Below are 17,106 nucleotides of genomic sequence, written 5' to 3' on the forward strand. Positions count from 1 at the left end.
AAAAAATAGAGCATTTTAATTTTGTTCTTACGTGTTCTGGATTGTGTGAGGTACTAATATATTCTTTTCTTAAAATATCAGTAATGGATTGTTAGAAGATTTTTACGGGTGTTGCTGTTTGAAAAGGCTTCATCTAGCTTTGGTTTGTCTTCTTAATTAGGTGATGCACTTCTAAATGCACAGATTAACAGCTCTAAACCTGCAAAGGGGGAGTCATCAATTCCACAAGGTAAAAAGTTTTCATTACTGGGCATCGTAAGTGACTAGAGAAGTATTTTACAGAAGTGAAAGCAGCAACTGTCAGTGCAGGATTTTGAGCAGTTACTGATATGAAACTTTGCTATACATCTGGCTCTTTTGGCTAGGCAAATGTTACACTTCTATGTTGCAGTTATTTCTTAAGAAGTTGAAAACAGTCTCGGTTACATGTGGAAATACAGTTCAGTATCTAGAATTTTCAGACAGATTATCTATTATAAAAATTTTTATATACAGAACAGTAACATTTATTTTTAAGCTCTGCTGAAAAATTCTTTATGCTAGCTTTTCAAACTTACTCACTTATTTGTGTTAATGAATTATTTGCTCAAAGAAAACCATGGTGTAGATAACTTCAAAGAGCTCACAAGTCCTGATTATTGTTTACATTTGTTTCAGGTTATATACACAAGTTACTCAGTTCTTTACATACTCCTTTGACATGCATAGATACATTTGCTTTGAAAGTTCTTAAATATAAATGCATGTTTGTAAAAGAATATATTTGACATATGTCATACACATAACTTAAAATATTTGACTAGTGAATCTTAGCAGTTTTCTAATAACAGATACTGCTATAATAATGCTTGAAGTGAATTAGCTTGACAGAATGAAATCAAGATGGTTGTTTCTTACATACAGCCAACATTAGCTGTGTTGCTTTAATGAAAAGTAGCTAGTGTAAATAAGCAAGTCAACAAATAAGTTATTAAAAGCATGCCGATCCAGAAAGTGAATCCTTTTCTGCCTGTTTTTGAGAGTGTTACTTCACATGCAAACTTCCTGTACCATGGCGCAGAAGAAGGGAGCTGTATTCTTGAGAGAAGCCTAATGGGAGGACAGGAAGAGATAATAAAGTTTCAGTAAGGAGAAATTCTGACTGGTCATGAGGAAAAAAGCCCTTCAGGAGATAGTTCAAAGCATCTCTGGGCAGTCAGCCTTTATGGTTTCCAGAACTTCAATAATGTAGTATAATTTTGAAGTTTGCTGTGCATTGAACAGAAGGTGGGACTAGGTGACTCTGAGAGATCCTTTTCAATCTTAAGTTTTCTGTGATTCAGTGAAAACTTGCTGGTCTTTTAGAAGTTAAAGTTTTTGACAGGAGAGTAGTATAATAAACAGAGAATAATCAAGCTCCTGCTTTAGAACCTCAGCTGCCTTTTTGCAAAGTTGCAGAAAGGTTTTTCTGCCAGCTGCAGTTTGGTTTCTGTCTCTTCAGTGTTCTTTTGTTGCCTTTCCCTAAGACTTCATATTATGCTAGGAGGAAGTTAACTGATAAGAGCAATGCTAGTGCTGTAGAGAAAGAGCAGTGCTCTTTGTACAGCAGTGGTGACCTTACAGATGTCTGTGTTTGGAATTGATTTGTCTGAGAAAATCTAGGCATATCTCACCTAACTAATTCTGTGTCAGTGAGGCTGGCTCGAATTGGGCATGTTCATGCTGTCTGAGTTACAAGTTCATTTGAAAAATAAAATGTTTGATCTGTAGTTTTTGTTGGCATATGATACTGACTTGTGCGTGAGGGTTTGGCTTACTGTTTAAGTGTTACACCTGTAATATGCAAATATTTCTTAACTGCTTGTAAAAGAGCAGGTTTTCTGGTTTTTCCACTGCATATATAAAAAGAGAAAGGGGATTTGATATACAAAGCACTTTGGGAAAGGTTTGTGATATATAGGAAGTGAGGCTGGGTGCACTAGCCCCTATATTTTATAGGGACATAAATTTTAAAAACTTCTATTATGATCTGCTGTACTTCTGACTTCTCAAAGTATACATTAAACTTGCGGTGGCTAGTAATTTCTCATCAGGGTAACATGTAACAGAGACTCTTGCAGTGTTGTGGTCTTTTACCTTAGTGTAACATAAAATATGTTACTTACAAATTGAGTGTTACTATGATTTTTATCTCTTACTGCGAGGGACTCTATGGTCAATGTGATAGCTATGCTCTTTGTAAATCCTGTGTAGTGTTTGGGAGGTATTTTCTAATACTTGGTAATTTTGTCTACATCCTGCTTGGAGAACTGCTGTATGCAGTTATGAAACAAAATATTCTCCATTTAGTTCATGGGCTTTTCCACAAGTCATCACCAAACTCTGTGAGAGAAATTAGCTGACAGTGTTGAAAGCACTTTCCGCATCCTTTTTTTATTCTAGAGGCACTGGTTCACCAATACATCAGCCCTATAAAGAAAAGGATGAGGAAGGAGAGTGCAGTTGGTGCTGGTTTTTCCTCACTCTTCAAGTTAGTAGGCAGATGGTGCATATCATCTGAACTGGAAAATCAGCTGAGACAGAGCAGCAGGCCTGTCTATATCACAGTGGTGTAGCAAAGCTGCTGTTCATTCGGTGGTTTTTTAAGTGAATGTGCATGTAAGTGATATTTTAATTCTTCATCCAGTTCTTCTTTTAAATAATCCTTTCATTGTTGTTTTATTTAAGTTTCTCCGGGATTGAGTGAAAGCCATACAGTAAATGGAGGAAGCTGGAATGAGAAGTCTGTAAAAATCTCCTCACAGATTAGTGTAGGGGAGGAGAAATGGACATCTGTTCCTTCAGCTGCAGCTGGGAAGAGGAAGACTGAGACATTGGCTTGGGGCCAAGATGCTGGAGATGCTAATGGGAGTGGAAAGGACTGGGGTGTAACCCTGGTGGGCAGGCCCTGGAAAGAGCGTTCTTTGTTCACTCCCATTGGTAAGCTATTTTCAAGAACTTGCTTCACATAAGCATTTTTACATAAATGTATTTTCTAGTAGTGGATCTCTGAAATATTTTTAGATTTATATATTTTAAAAAATCTTGATGTGGTCTAGTGAAATGTTAACTGAATTTCTGTTTACTGTAAGTTCTGATGGCTTAGCATCTATGTCTCTGTACAGTTAAAACTGGGGTTTTTGAGTTTGTCTAACATAAAATCATTTCTGTGAAGGAATGCAATGTTGTATATCACTCTCATAAAGTTCTGAAGATGATTACTAAGCCATTTTAAAGTGTAACTTCTTTTAAATAATGTCATAAACCCCAGGTTGTAAGTCTGTTCTGTTGGTCAAACATGATCAAATCAACTGTGTTCGGTTTTGGCAGGCATTTTTTAGGCCCCAGGCATAAAGATTGTTCAACATTTGTGACATTTAGTGTTACACTGTTTTTCTCATTAGAAACTGTTTTTTAGAATCCAGCACAATTTTCTGCCTCTGTCACTTGTGCTGCCCACAGTGATAATGGAGAAGAGATTTCATGATTTCTTTCTGGACAACAATCATCAACTTACTATTAAATGCTGTAACATGGCCCTTCCCACTGTTCAGTCTAAGTAATCCTCATCTCTTGTGGAAGGCAGTGTTCCTTTGTAGTCAGCAGTGTTACTTTAGTCTTGTCGTGTCTTAACCCCAGCCAGCAGCCAAGCCCCTTGCAGCCACTGGCTCACTCTCCCACCAGCAGGATGGGGGAGGCAATCAGAAGGATAAAAGCTGGAAAACTCATGGGTTGACATAAGGACAGTTTAATAGGGAAAGCAAAAGCCATGCCTGCAAACAAAGCAAGGAAATAATTCTCTACTTCCCATGGGCAAGCAGGTGCTCAGCCGTCTCCAGGGGAGTAGGGCTCCATCACATGTAATGGTGACTTGTGAAAACAAAACACCATAACTCCAAATGTCCTTCCCTTCCTCCTTCTTCGCCCACTTTATATACTGAGTATGATGCCACATGGTAGGGAATATTCCTTTGGCCAGATGGGGTCAGCTGTCCAGTCTGTGTCTCTTTCCAACTTTTTGTTGGGAAGACAAGCCCCAGCTGCTTTGCTGCCATGGATACAAGAAGCGGAAAAGGCCTTGACTCTATGGGAGCACTACTCAGCAAAACCAAAAATATCCCTGTATTATCCACCCTGCTTTCAGCATAAATCCAAAACACAACCCTACCCCAGCCATAATCTGCACAAATCTAGACCTTGTTTTATTTCTCTGGCATATCTTGAAATGGAGTTCCTGAGGCTGGATCTGATATACCCTTGGAAGCTTTACTGTTGCCAAGTAGAAGCAAAGGGCTTTTTTCATGTTCTGGCTAGATGTGTTCTGCTATATATTCTAATAAGGCAGTTCTTAGTGACTGTGACCAGCTTTTTTTTTGGTTTTTTTACTGAGGATACATCATGTCTGACCAGGCTGCTTTGCTTCTCATAAAATTACTAATTTTGGGGGTGAAGGAGAGCAGTGAAAGTCTTTCATGATGACTTGACTGATGCTTTCAACACTGTCTCTCACAGTGTTGTTGTATCCAAACTAGAACAGTTGAAAAACTGGTCAGGCCAAAGGTAATGGTTAGTAAGTCCTACTCTCCCTGGAGGCTGGTAACAAGGGGATATCACAGGGCTGTACTTAGAACTGTCCTATTTATCATCTTTGTAAGTGACCTGGAGGAAGCAACCATGTCATTCACATCCCATTTCCAGATTACAGCAAACTGAAATGTGGAGGCAGGAATCAGTTGAAACAGTCTAGGTCAGGGATCCCATCCAGAAGGACCTAAACCTGATGGGAGTAATGGGCCAACAGGAACCCGAGGAAGTTCAGTGAGGACAAATGTCAAGTGCTGAATCTGGGTTGGAAGCAACCCTACCTGGATATTGACTGCCTGGATTGCAGCTTTGTGAGTAAGGAGTCTTAGTGGGCACCAAGTTGGACATGAGCCAGCCGTAGATCCTAGCTGCAAAGGACACCAATAGTATGCTGGGATGCATTAACACAGGAGTCAGTAAACTGTGGGGTAGTGACTATCTGCTTTTTGGACAACATCTGGAATACCTGTCCAGTTTTTAGCCCCTTCCTCCCCCAATTAAGTAAATGTAATTCTAAATAAAAGCCGCTAGTAGTTTTTACTGGCTATTTCTGCGTATTTTCTGCCCTACATTGAACAGTCAAGTATGTCTTCATTTTTAAGCAGTATCTCCTATTTGCCAGAATTTGTTCTGAATTTTTGAATTCCGTTCTTTAACCTATATATATAATTTACTCCAAGATGTGTTCCATCTACGTGTACTTGTCAAAACTTAATGACTGCAGTAATGGGAGATATAATAGTATGGGGCTCAAAAAACAATTCACTTTTCTTTTGTGAGAAGTTTATATATAGAAAAGGCTGTAAAGGGAAGATGATCTTGGAAAGCTTGAAAATTGTTTCAGGCTATGTATTCATAAAGTCACATCTCTGTCAGCACTGATTAATGCCCTCAGTTGTGTGAAATGTCATCATGGCTGGAGTAGCCACTGTTTTTCTGATCTGATTCATAATTAAATAGCTAAATTTTCAACACTGCCAGCAGTGTGTGAAGTTCTTTTTATTTTTTTCCCTCCCCTTCCCCCACAGCTGCTTGGAATGTGGATGCAAGGATTAATACCTCTGAACAGAATTCTACTTCTTTCTCCTCATTTGGATTAACTCCTGGAGTTTCTGGTATGTGTGCCTTTCCAAAGGTTTTTTCCACTCTCTTCTATTCCACCAGGTGGAGTAGAGTTTGCAAAGTGCTACTAATATGCATTTTCTCACTTTTCTTTGAAAATAGTGCTGTAAAGAGGTGGAAGACACTTAAAAAGCTATTTGTTACACTGAAATTATGCAGTAAAGTAACTGTTTTAAGTTGATAATCAAAACTAGAGCATTCACAGAATATTAGTAAGAAGGTTTGGAAGTAGAGGGGGTTGGAATGAGATGATCTTTAAGGTATGTTCTAACCCAAATCATTCTATGATTCAGTGATTTCTTATTTAGCTTTCCTGTTTGTGTGTTAAGTCTAAACAATGGGCATAAGAGATTGTTCAGCATTGCAATGTTTCAAGTTAGAGATCTGAAGATTTCTTTCTAGGAAAGCCCATTTATCCCAGTCTTCTGGGAGGTTTGTTTTTTGATGATTGAGTTTTTCCCTATCAAGGAACTGAATCACTACTTCGAAAATATGTTCCGTAGGCAGGATTTGAAGTCTTGAGTCTTTTTTCTGTATGACAAATGGAAATGCTGAGCTCTGGGGTTTTCTTTTTTGAAGGGTGAAATTGCTAGAGTACAAAACCTGGCTTCAATATTAATCCTGTGTGTTAAACAACTAACATAAGTCCTACAATGATTTATTATTCATTAAAAGGGTCATATGTCAGGTTTTCTGCTCTTGCTTGCTTACGCCATGAGCTTGGCATGTCAGTTTTCTTTTCCGAAGTAGCTGACCAAGTGCTTATGCACTTAGGCTGTATTTGCTTGTATTGCAGTTTACAGGCTTTTAACTGTTGAACTCAGGCTTAGTGTCCAGCATCTTAATTGGACAGAGAATTTTAATTAAAAAAAACAAAAATCCCAAGCAGCCACCTGAATCCAAGTTCAGTCTCTAAACTAAAACTTAGGAAAGTTTATTAAATAAAGTAGAATGGCAGACTGAGCTAAGATTCAGCTGTAATGCCACCATATCGACTTCAAGAGAAATATGAAAAAGTGAAGTGTATTGTTGTCTTTGATGCACCTTAGCCAACAACGTTGTAATGCAAAGTGACTGCAAAAGAAATCAGAACATGTCCATGTTTCTGTCGTCTGAGGTATCTTTTGCAGAGGTGTATGTAAAATAGAGACCCAGAACTATTCAAACTGAATTTCAGAAGTCTCATCATATAGTAAAATATTAATTTATTTCATGCTTACAATTAAGCTTTTGTTTGGTTTACTTTTTTATGAAATGGTTTTGTTTGTTGTATATTTTTCTGAAAACAATTATGTTAGATGTGTACCACCTTCTGCTATCATGATGGTATCGGCCTTACTGTTGTTCATCCTGCTGCTTTTATGTTCTTGAAAACTTTTGCTTTAAATGAGAATTGGATTCTTAGTAATGTATAATTTAATTGTTTGATCTGCAATGTAATTAAAGAGGTTTCTTTCAAGTGATCTTTTCTTTTAAACTTCTCCCTGTAAGAGATCTTATTGATAGAGTAACAATTTTATTACCCATAAAATGTGTTTTTCAGTTTGAGGAGACTGCTTTTACTCACCTTTATCTCTTTTTATGTTCTTCTCATGACTTTATTTTGTCTTTCTTCTTCAGCTTCCTTGTTTTCTGAATATACCTCATGCACAAGAGCCTACTAGTTTTCCTGTCCTCTGCAGTCCTTAGAATCTGACGTTTTTCTTTGAGCCTCTTGTCTTCCTTTCCTACTTTGATTGGATTTGTTTCCCCAAGAAAACTTCAGGAAGCTTGCCAACTTACAAGTACAATTTTATTTATTCCCTTTCAGGATCCAACAGTGAATCGGTTTCTCAGGCTGGTACTTCTGATTTTCAGTGGGATTTAAGTCATGCTCAACCCCCTGTTGATGATGAATGGTCTGGGTTAAGTATGTTCCTCTAAAATGTTCATTAACAAAATGTTGTTAATTACTATTGAAGTGTAGTTATTTATACTAGCTACTTGTATTAGGCAGTGGTGGGTATCTGAGAAAAAACCTGGAATGTTTGACTTCTGTAAAACTAACGGACAGTTCAAAGGAATTAGAAGTATTTTGACAAATTCTGATAGAAAATGGTTAAATTTTAGGAAAAATATTTGGATATTCAAACTCAGAAGTGAGAAAGCTCATGCATTTTAAGGTAATTCTGGCCTTTGCTGGAAAAATCTTTGTAATAAAACCGTCTTGCTGCAAGTGATGAGAAAAATCTACTGCAAGTCAGCAAAATATGTATTTAGTAAATTGAATTTGAGTCAGAGTTTGTTTCTACATGTTTGTACCTTACTGAAAAGTTAAGGTGACATCAGACTCTTGTATTTAATCTAACTTTTCTCATTTAGCAAATGAGGAATTGTAGTAAGTTCTTACATATCTAGGAAGCATGTACAGGATAGAAATAACTGAAATTGCTTGGGAGTTACAGTAAAGTTGGTGTTTACTCCCCACTTTCTCCTCCCTGTTTATAAAAATGTGTAGTGCATCTCATTAGGGCATTGACCTGAAAAATTGTTCCAGAAGTTGACAAAAGCAGCCATGCATGCTACCTTCTCTCTAAGAACCACTTCTTGCAGTTAAATGACTGCAAAAGTGGAAGAGATTGATGTAGGCCTTGACTTCACCACTGTTGGCATGACTGCTCTGATACCAGATAATTTTGAAACTTACCTTTTGTGTTTTTTCTGTTTGAGGATAAGGGAAGCACATTTCAGTTAACCATTTGAAAGTCATTGGTTTTACATTTTATCCAAAGCATAATTGATTCACATAACTGAGCATAGAATGTTTACGGCTGTGGCATCTGTTAATAGAATTTCGTCATAGTTGTCAACTAATTGAAGGGTACACTAACAGAAGTGGGCAAATGCAAGTTTATCCAGTGAGATACACAGATACACCTTACTGCTTTTTCAGGATCAGGACAAGGAAATTAAGTGGATGTACAAATACTACTAAATTTTATTATTACTAAGAATAGATTTTTTTTTTCTCTTAAGCAACTAATGAGAAGGCAGTAAATAAACTGAAAAGTGTTGAGTGATTTTTTTTTTTTTTTTTCAAATCACTAAATTTTAGCATCTGGAATAGGTGTAATTAAGATAATATTTTTATTAGGAAAGTTTCTAATTGTTCTAAATATTCCAACTAATCTTAAGATCTTAGTGTATTTTTGGCTTCATAATGTTTGCCAGTAAATTTAATTGGGTTTGTTACTGCTTTTTATTTTGACTTTATTTTCAGTTGTTTAAATTGAATCTCACCATAGTTGGCAGACCAAGTTTGGCTCTTCAATTTGGTATAGACTGGGGATGGGGGGCGGGCAGGAGAAATATTTGTGATGTTAATATAAATGTGAAATGAAAATGCAATCTTTTACAACGTGTTCTCTTTTAAAATCAGCTTGTTGTAACTTTCTACTAAGAAAGTCTTAGGCTTAGTTATTCCTTTCAGATATTTTTAATTTTTATCTGACTCTTTAAGCCTGTCATTCCATCATAAATGAACAATAGTAAAATACAGTATGGACTTAAGAAAAAAAGATTATTAAAAAAATTAAAAATGCCAGTGTTATAGGATGACTCTAGAGTCAGCAAGATTTACAGTTTAAGATATATCACTTGTAATGGAATCTTACTAAGGTAAGATTGATCTGTGTTACAGTTCATCCTAATTTTTTCACAAACTAGGAAGAAAATCTAGAGAACAGTTTAAGATGGAGAGCAACTCTTAAATTTGTATCTCTTCACACAGTTTAGAAAAATATTTTGAAGCAATTGCATCTAGCTAGCTGCTGCCGTGATTAGGCTCCGTAAAATCACTGTCGTACTCATTACTTTACAAAGTCCTCCACTTATTGATGAAGTCTTTCTTCATCTTTTTTTTCCCAGAAGTACAGGAAATTAGTATTTATATCTTGAGATCAAGAAGTGGGTTATGCATAGGGGGTTTTTTACATTTTTAAATTGGAAAAGAGCACCTGTAGAGTAAGGCAATATTCCTGAAAAAACCTTTTAATCTTTGTAGATGGACTTTCTTCAGCTGATCCAAGCTCTGATTGGAATGCACCAGCAGAAGAGTGGGGAAACTGGGTAGATGAAGAAAAAATTGCTTCTGTTCCTCAGCGTGAAGAGAGATCTGATACTCAGAAGGTAAAAGGTGGTATTTTGTCCTTAGCTGCAAGACTTTGTCCTTACCACTGCCATTTGTTAAAGTAACTTAAAGGGTAATGATAAAGGTAATCTCTCATCGCTGTTACACTGATAAGAGTAGCACAATTGTTTGCTCTGTACACAGAGAAAGAAAACGCTGAATGTTACTGAGAAGAGAGAAGTCACTTAGCTCCATGTTAAACCTTTCTGTCTTGCCATAATTACAAGAATCACCTTGTCAGTATAGACTTAGAGGATTTAGATCTGTTTTTATAAATACTTCTTGACAGTATTTAATTCTCAGTATGAAAAACAGCATTTCCATTCCACTAGTGCCTGGTGCTCTGTTGCCTCTTCCATTCCCATCTCCTCTACTTGTATTACCAGATAGCATGTAAAGAATGTGGTCTTTCTAAAATGAACTGAACAGATAAGACTGTGTTCATTTACACTTGTATATGCAATTTCTTATAGCTACTAATTTGTTTAGTCTATAGAAGGTATGTTTCATTGTCATTTTAAATGCTAAATACCTTCTGTTCCTGTATGAAGATTTCAGATAATGAAAGAGAAAAAGCAGAGCAAATTCTTCAGAGTTCTACAGGTGGCAAATCCAAGAAAAAGAAGAAGAAAAAGAAGAAGCAGGGTGAAGAAGCTAACTCTCCTGCACAGGTAAAATCTGGATGGTTTAAAAGGCACTTGCAAGGAATTCATAAAATTGCCTTATCTTTGAATATTAGCATCTTGAACAAAAATTATTTTTGGGAAATTAATTTCTTTACAGATTTGGATTGTCTACTCTTGTTTCTCAAGAGTTAAATTCTTATTTTACTGGTATTTCCTTAATTTGTTGTATTCACAAGTCGAACATGGGATAACTTGTGGTTTTGCTGGATTTATTATGAACAGCATGAAATACATGGAAAGTATTTATCCTGAATTATTTATTTTCTATCAAATCAGGATTCTGTACTGTAGGGATGCTTCCAGGAGGATCTCTGCTCTGCATGGGAATCCTTCTCCTCATGCCCTTTGAAAGACAGCTGTCTTGGTGAATATAGCTAGTTAGGAAAATGAAAGAAATTGAAGTTTTCTCTTAAGCTGTCTTCAAGTACAATTGTGTGAGAATATAATAGTTTTCTGAAGTACTGTTTTAATTTGATTTATGTGAAATGGTAAGTCCTAATCCTTCAAACTCAGTTGATGGGGCTACTCTGTGAGTCAGATTTCAATGAGGGAAAGAATATTTTCAAACTGAGGATGGTTGGAGTTTTCTGTGCTACTTGAATAGCTTTTGAAGAATTACATTGAAAAAGATTTGTAAAAATAGCAACAGCAGATTGCACTTCACATGGCAATTGAATCATGTTTGAATAGATGAAAACAAGTACTTTCCTAATGGGAGAAAGCTTTTAATAGCTGATGATTAGAATGCATCCTGCTTGTGCTTATAGTGACAGCCATTCATAGTTTACATTCTTTACAAAATAACCAATGTTCAGTGGAATCTGACTAGATGAATTGGGGAGGGAAAGCAAAAACTTCAGTCATACTTGCTTTGGATTTGCTTTTATGGTTATCACATTTTCAGTTTATTCAGAATTTTAAAACATTGAATTCCTGTTAGATGAAATTTTATTTTCAAATTGTCTGTTTGGAGGTGGAGCTTCTGCTGATTTCTCTTGTTTCTTTAGAGGCAAATTCAATCTGGGAACAGTAGGGCTGCAGCTTTTTTGTAATTGAAATCCATTCTGCTCTCTGCTGTGACTCTAAGTGTAAGTTAAGGTTAATAGGTTGTGGTTAACAGGTGTTTGTGAGTGTCCTACATGAATTTTAAGGTCAGTGAGGGCATTCTGAATTTCTTTTTCCATTGCTTGTGAGCTGTCTTTTAAATTATGTATGTTAAGTAGAGTCCTACTTCCTATATTAATGTAATCAGATTTGTTTATTCTAGTCATTGGTCTCCAACCGTTCCAATTTTGTTACTTTTTCTTTCAGTCCATCAGTCTGTGAAGTCATCAGTTTACACATAAGACTTTATCTGTATTAAATTTTTATGTAAAATTGGGAATTTTGCTTCCTAGGAGCTGACTGAACTGCTAATACATCACAGAAGTTACCCTTGTTATAACAGTTTAGTCATTTAACTTACCAGTGCTATTTCAAACTCATTTAAAATTTGTATATTTATCCTCTGAAAATGGAACATGTTCATTTAAACATCTTCATCTTTCTCATTGATTATACTTAAACGTTCACTCTCATTTGTTGACTTCAGTATTTGTCAAGGCAGTAGAAACTAACTGAGGAGCTTGGAGTAAGCCAGTATGTGTTCCTTCCTGTCAAGAATCAACAGACTTGGGCTGTGACTACATTTTCATAAGATTCCAGTGGTAATAAGTGAAGGAACATTGTTTCCAGTTTAAACTCAGGGACCTCTTCACTACCACAGGATTCTTCTAGTGCCACAAACAAGTGTAACTACTCCAACTTTACATTTAAAATTAAAAGTTTCCACTGTTATATGGTCTAAGCAGTAAAGGTTGAGACTCTTGGATACTTTGGATATATTTTCAGTTTCTCTACTGAGGTTTGTTTTACAAGCATTATGGCAGACAAAACTGGGTTGCAAAAATATTAAAGCATAATAGTGATAGAAAACTATACAGGTTAATATACAGAGCTTGCATTTTAAAACTTGTAACAAAGCGCAGAATCGAGAGCAGTCAAGTGTCATTGTGATACTTTTGCAAAGTGTTTAGAGTTAATTCAGTTTAAATTCATATTCTTATAATTTAACAGGAGTGTGAAGTGCAGTTCATTCTGAGATTGGGATTTTTGTTAGTAAATTGCATGAAAAGTCCTGCTTTCTGGGCTTTATTGGGTTCTGTGGGTATTTTTTTGTTATGTTGTTCTATAAACTGTGAGTGTTAGCATATGCTGGTATGAGCCCACTACTTCAGTTGTTCTTTATGATAGATTTTCTTAGTTATGGAAGCTGATTATGGCAACAAAATTCATTCACAGGGCAGAAGAGTCAGAACTTGACAGAGACTCTTCTTTTTTTTCCCCACTCCCCTTTTTGTAGGATGCTGAAGAACTGGATAGAGAAGCTGGAGAGGAGTTTCAGGCGGATACCTCAAAAGTTCAACCACAGCAGGAAAGAGCTTTTTCTTTGAAGACCATAAGTACTAGTGAACCAGCTAAGGTAGGGATGCCAAATTTGATTTATGTTACAATTTGATTTAGAAGTGCTCAAGTAGTTTGAAACATTAATTTGTGTAGATAATGTTACGGTAAGAATACTCTTTCAGGCTGTATGTTTATGAATATAAAGGTAATTGAGCAGTTGAATTTTAGGTAGACGTCAGTTTCAAGTTTTAAAAAGTATGTCTACTCTGAAAAGCACTATCTTCCAAATCGGTAGCCAGTTTCTTTACTGGCAAGTTACTTTCTTGTTTGAATATTCAAGCAATGGTTTAAAACTTCGAAATGTAGAAACCTAAGAACTAACAGGTTTGAGCACAAGACTGGTAGCATATTCTGCTGTTACGTTGCAACAGAGTGAAGTGCTACTAAATATATTCTGAGTTAAATGCAGTCTGAAATTGATTTTTGATAGCTGTACTGAGCTTAATGACTGAATAAGAAAAGGTTTTATTTGAACCAATTCACAAACTGTTTGCTTCAGCTCACAGTTGAAACATATTCTACAAATTCTCTTTCAGTCTTTCTCCAAATAGCAGCTTTCTTAGGTACTGCTACCCTACAATGCATCACATTCTAGGAAGGTGTAGAATATTTAGTATTTCTAGTGGCTTTGATTTTTGTTTTTTATTTCCGTGAAGAGTGAACAATACTAGTGACACAGCAATTTGGTACCAGAGAGTATATGTCAGAATACTGAGTTTTAATTTTTAATTGCTGAGCATTAGTTTCATAAAAATACTGAGGTATTAAGAGTCAAATGAAAGCATTAGAATGAAATCTTTCACAAGAGGCTGCAGGTTGCCAAATAAAAAGTACAGAAGTGTATTGGGAATGTCTTGAAAACCTCATTCAGACATACTTAAGACTTGCTTTAAATGCCCTACATCAAAGTAGAGCTTTACTACAGGTTTTGCCTATAACTGATTAGTTTAGATCAGTTCAGCCTTTAATCAAAGTTGGCAACAGCTGCCCATTCTATCTGACTAGTGTATTGGTGGTTTTTGTGGTGGTTTTTTTGAAGCTGTATTTGAAAAGACATCTGCCTGTGTATGCAAGTGGCTTTATTCCTGGCAGTGTGAGGTTTTCTTAAAAAACTTAAAAGCAAATACGTTGTTTTATTTTAGAGGCTTTAGTTGAATATGTGTAGACAGAAAACTTGGATTGTGACATCAAGGTGGGGGTTTTTTGACTTCTAGAAAAAGGTGTAATGGTGCGTCCTAGAAGACTATAGCTTTTGCTGTTCGGAAATGTAAATTGATTTGAAAAATATTTGCAGTTAAATTTTTTTTTTCCCTCACAAGTTGCCAGCACTGCCAAAATACAAGCTCAGTTTCAGTAGAATTTGCTCAGTGCTTTACTGTTTATAGTCATACTCAACTTCCTAGGTGATTTGATGGCATCAGCATCTTATGTAGACCTACACTGCACCATTTTTGAGGGGCTTGAGGGTTTCTGTTACTCTTGAATCTTAAATTCAGTCTGTTTGTATACATGTCTGTGTATAGCTGTGTAAGTGGTAACACACTTGTTTCTTGGTGAAACAAGACATATTCTGTTTTAAACTTGGTGTGGGGGCAAAGGGCAAACAAAACTATTACTTAACATTCTCTGGAATTGGAGTTGATAAAGGACAACTTGTGAATTGTTGTATCTGGCAGTGCAGATGGTCTGTCAGTCTTTATCAAATCTCCTTGACAACAGATTTGGCTTCATTGTGATTTCACGCATGCAAAGATGCCTTCCAATATTGTTTGACTTGGCTGTTGTAAAAAGTTTTAGAAACAGTCTGTGACTGATGTGTGAAATGGATGACTTGAGTTTCCAAGACAGGTAATCTAGTCTTAAGCAAATGCTCCAAAACATGAGAATGAAGTATAGGGAAAAATAAACTGAGTACGAACAAGTTATTATCAGTATATCCTCATAAATATCAGAAACAGCTCTAACCTTGTGTTTCACGTCACACTATCTGGTGATGATGTCTGCTACACATTGGCCTGCATTGAAACCTTCTGCATGTTATCAGCAGGCACGAGTTTTAAATGAAGAGAGATACTTGGAAAGAGAAGTAACAGTTTGACAAGTCACTACTTCATTACTGAATCATGGAATTATGTATATAACTTTATATTATGAAATAGGCTGTATTCATTGTTCCAGGCCTCCTTTCTGAATGAATTTGTTAGCAGAGAATATCCTAGCAAAGCGTAGTACCCAATTTTTAGTGTTTGACATCACTACCCGCTTTCCTGTATCCAAAATTTAGACAGAAGTATTTGGAAAAATGTCCAGATAGTGCTGTATGTATTTGTATCGTTACATTTGCAGTAATAGTGCATGCTGTAACGTGCAAGCTGCAACATGTTTCTTAGTGAACCTGAGACAGCTGACCTGTTAAAATCTTAATTGAGTTGCTTTACCTGCTGGTGAAGTGTGACTGTCCTAACAAAACTATGATACCAATAGTTAACCTGAATTGATTACCTTGCACTAGAAGCGTTATGTCCTCCTTTTATTTTAGAAATCACATTTCAGTTTGCCAGTTTCACTTACCTATGTAGCTGATGATTGCTAACTAGTAGACAACACTGGAATCAGCTAAGCTTGGAATTCCTGTAAGATGGGAGTTCATTTTATCAGCATGGTTGATGTATAAAAAAATATTTGAGATTACTGATTTTTCAGTAGATTGAGAGAAATAACTGCAATTATAGATACTAAACTTGTTTCAGTTGATGTGTAAGGGCACAGCAAACTATTCATGAAAGGTTAGAGAACTGCTGTCCTTTAAATTCATGTGTTGGGTTTTTTCAATTAAAGCTGTTTAATTTCTTTCTTAGTATGATATGATTAAAGAAGAAATTTGTATCTTTTTGCTCTCTTGAATGTTCTGACTGAATTTTTGAGATGCTTACATTATAGTGATGGAAGCAGTACAAACTGGTGACTGTTGTACATCTGTATCCAGGGATGTAGACTTCACCATCTGGTTTTCATAGTTCCAGGTTCTTGGCTGTTGTGACACAACTGCAGCTATGATTTCTTAATAACATCTTTAAGTTTGGGGTTTATTGCTTGGCTGAGACACTGTGTTCTAATGCATTCATTTTTGAAGCCTTTTGTCATTTGGTGACTTGCTGCGGGATCTTAAGGTTTTTATGTTCTAACTTCCCTATTGGAATGTCAAAATGGTTTGTTTTCTGTTTTGCTGTAATTTTAATTACAGTAAGTGCTACTCACCAGCATCTCTATTGTGGGAACCTTCAAATTGACTAGATAATTGAAAAAATACTGCAAGTACCTTTTTACTTGGCAGTTATTTCTGCAGTAATTTCCACTGAAATACTTGCTGACTGCTCTCGCCAATATTTGTTGTTCTACTATAAGCAGAGTGTTTTGAGCAGTTTTCTAGGAATGACTGGAGATGCTTTTTGTTTGATTTGTTTGGATTTTGAGTTATCTGTTTGGTCCTGTGTAACTTGCCTGCTTGCCTTGCAACCAAATGCATATGTGTCACTGTTTTACATCTCTGTTGAAAACTCTAGAATCTTTTTAGGGTCTTGGTGATTTATAGAGCCGTTTCTTTGCATGTGCTGTATTTTAAGAATTAATTTGTGTCATTTATCTTTGCTTGTATGCAATTAAAAATTTTGGCACTAGATGGCAGTCATAGTATTACAGGCTCAGTTTAAAATTTTTAAGGATTTTAATATGGGTTCAATTTTTCAATGCCGTCTTCTCAGCAGCTGCTAAGTATATTGCCAAAATAACACCATATAAGAGTTTTTACTTTTGTATTACTTAACAAAACTTTTGGAAACTTTTTTTTTTTGTTTCTCAAATAGTCTGAGGAGGCTCCTTCGCTTGCTGTTTCCACTGAGCCATCTGTAATTGTATCAGAAAGCAATTCTGACAAGATTGCTTCCCAAGTGCCACAGATGCTGCAAGAGACAGATGTTTCTAGTCCCAATATTAAGCAAAACAGTGTGCCTCCTCCACAGAGTA

General features: G+C 36.1%; 1 protein-coding gene across 1 annotated transcript in view; it reads left to right on the forward strand.

Moving 5' to 3' along the window:
- Positions 1–17,106, forward strand: part of MTDH (metadherin) — a 34,400-nt gene that overhangs the window by 12,829 nt on the left and 4,465 nt on the right. Inside the window, exons 5-12 of the mRNA XM_032129985.1 lie at positions 161–229; positions 2,707–2,958; positions 5,631–5,717; positions 7,535–7,633; positions 9,767–9,891; positions 10,444–10,563; positions 12,980–13,099; positions 16,947–17,103. Of these exons, the coding sequence (XP_031985876.1) occupies positions 161–229; positions 2,707–2,958; positions 5,631–5,717; positions 7,535–7,633; positions 9,767–9,891; positions 10,444–10,563; positions 12,980–13,099; positions 16,947–17,103 (1,029 nt within the window). The remainder of the gene's footprint in view (positions 1–160; positions 230–2,706; positions 2,959–5,630; positions 5,718–7,534; positions 7,634–9,766; positions 9,892–10,443; positions 10,564–12,979; positions 13,100–16,946; positions 17,104–17,106) is intronic.

This window comes from Corvus moneduloides, chromosome 1 (assembly GCF_009650955.1).
Source record: "Corvus moneduloides isolate bCorMon1 chromosome 1, bCorMon1.pri, whole genome shotgun sequence".
Lineage (NCBI taxonomy): Eukaryota > Metazoa > Chordata > Aves > Passeriformes > Corvidae > Corvus > Corvus moneduloides.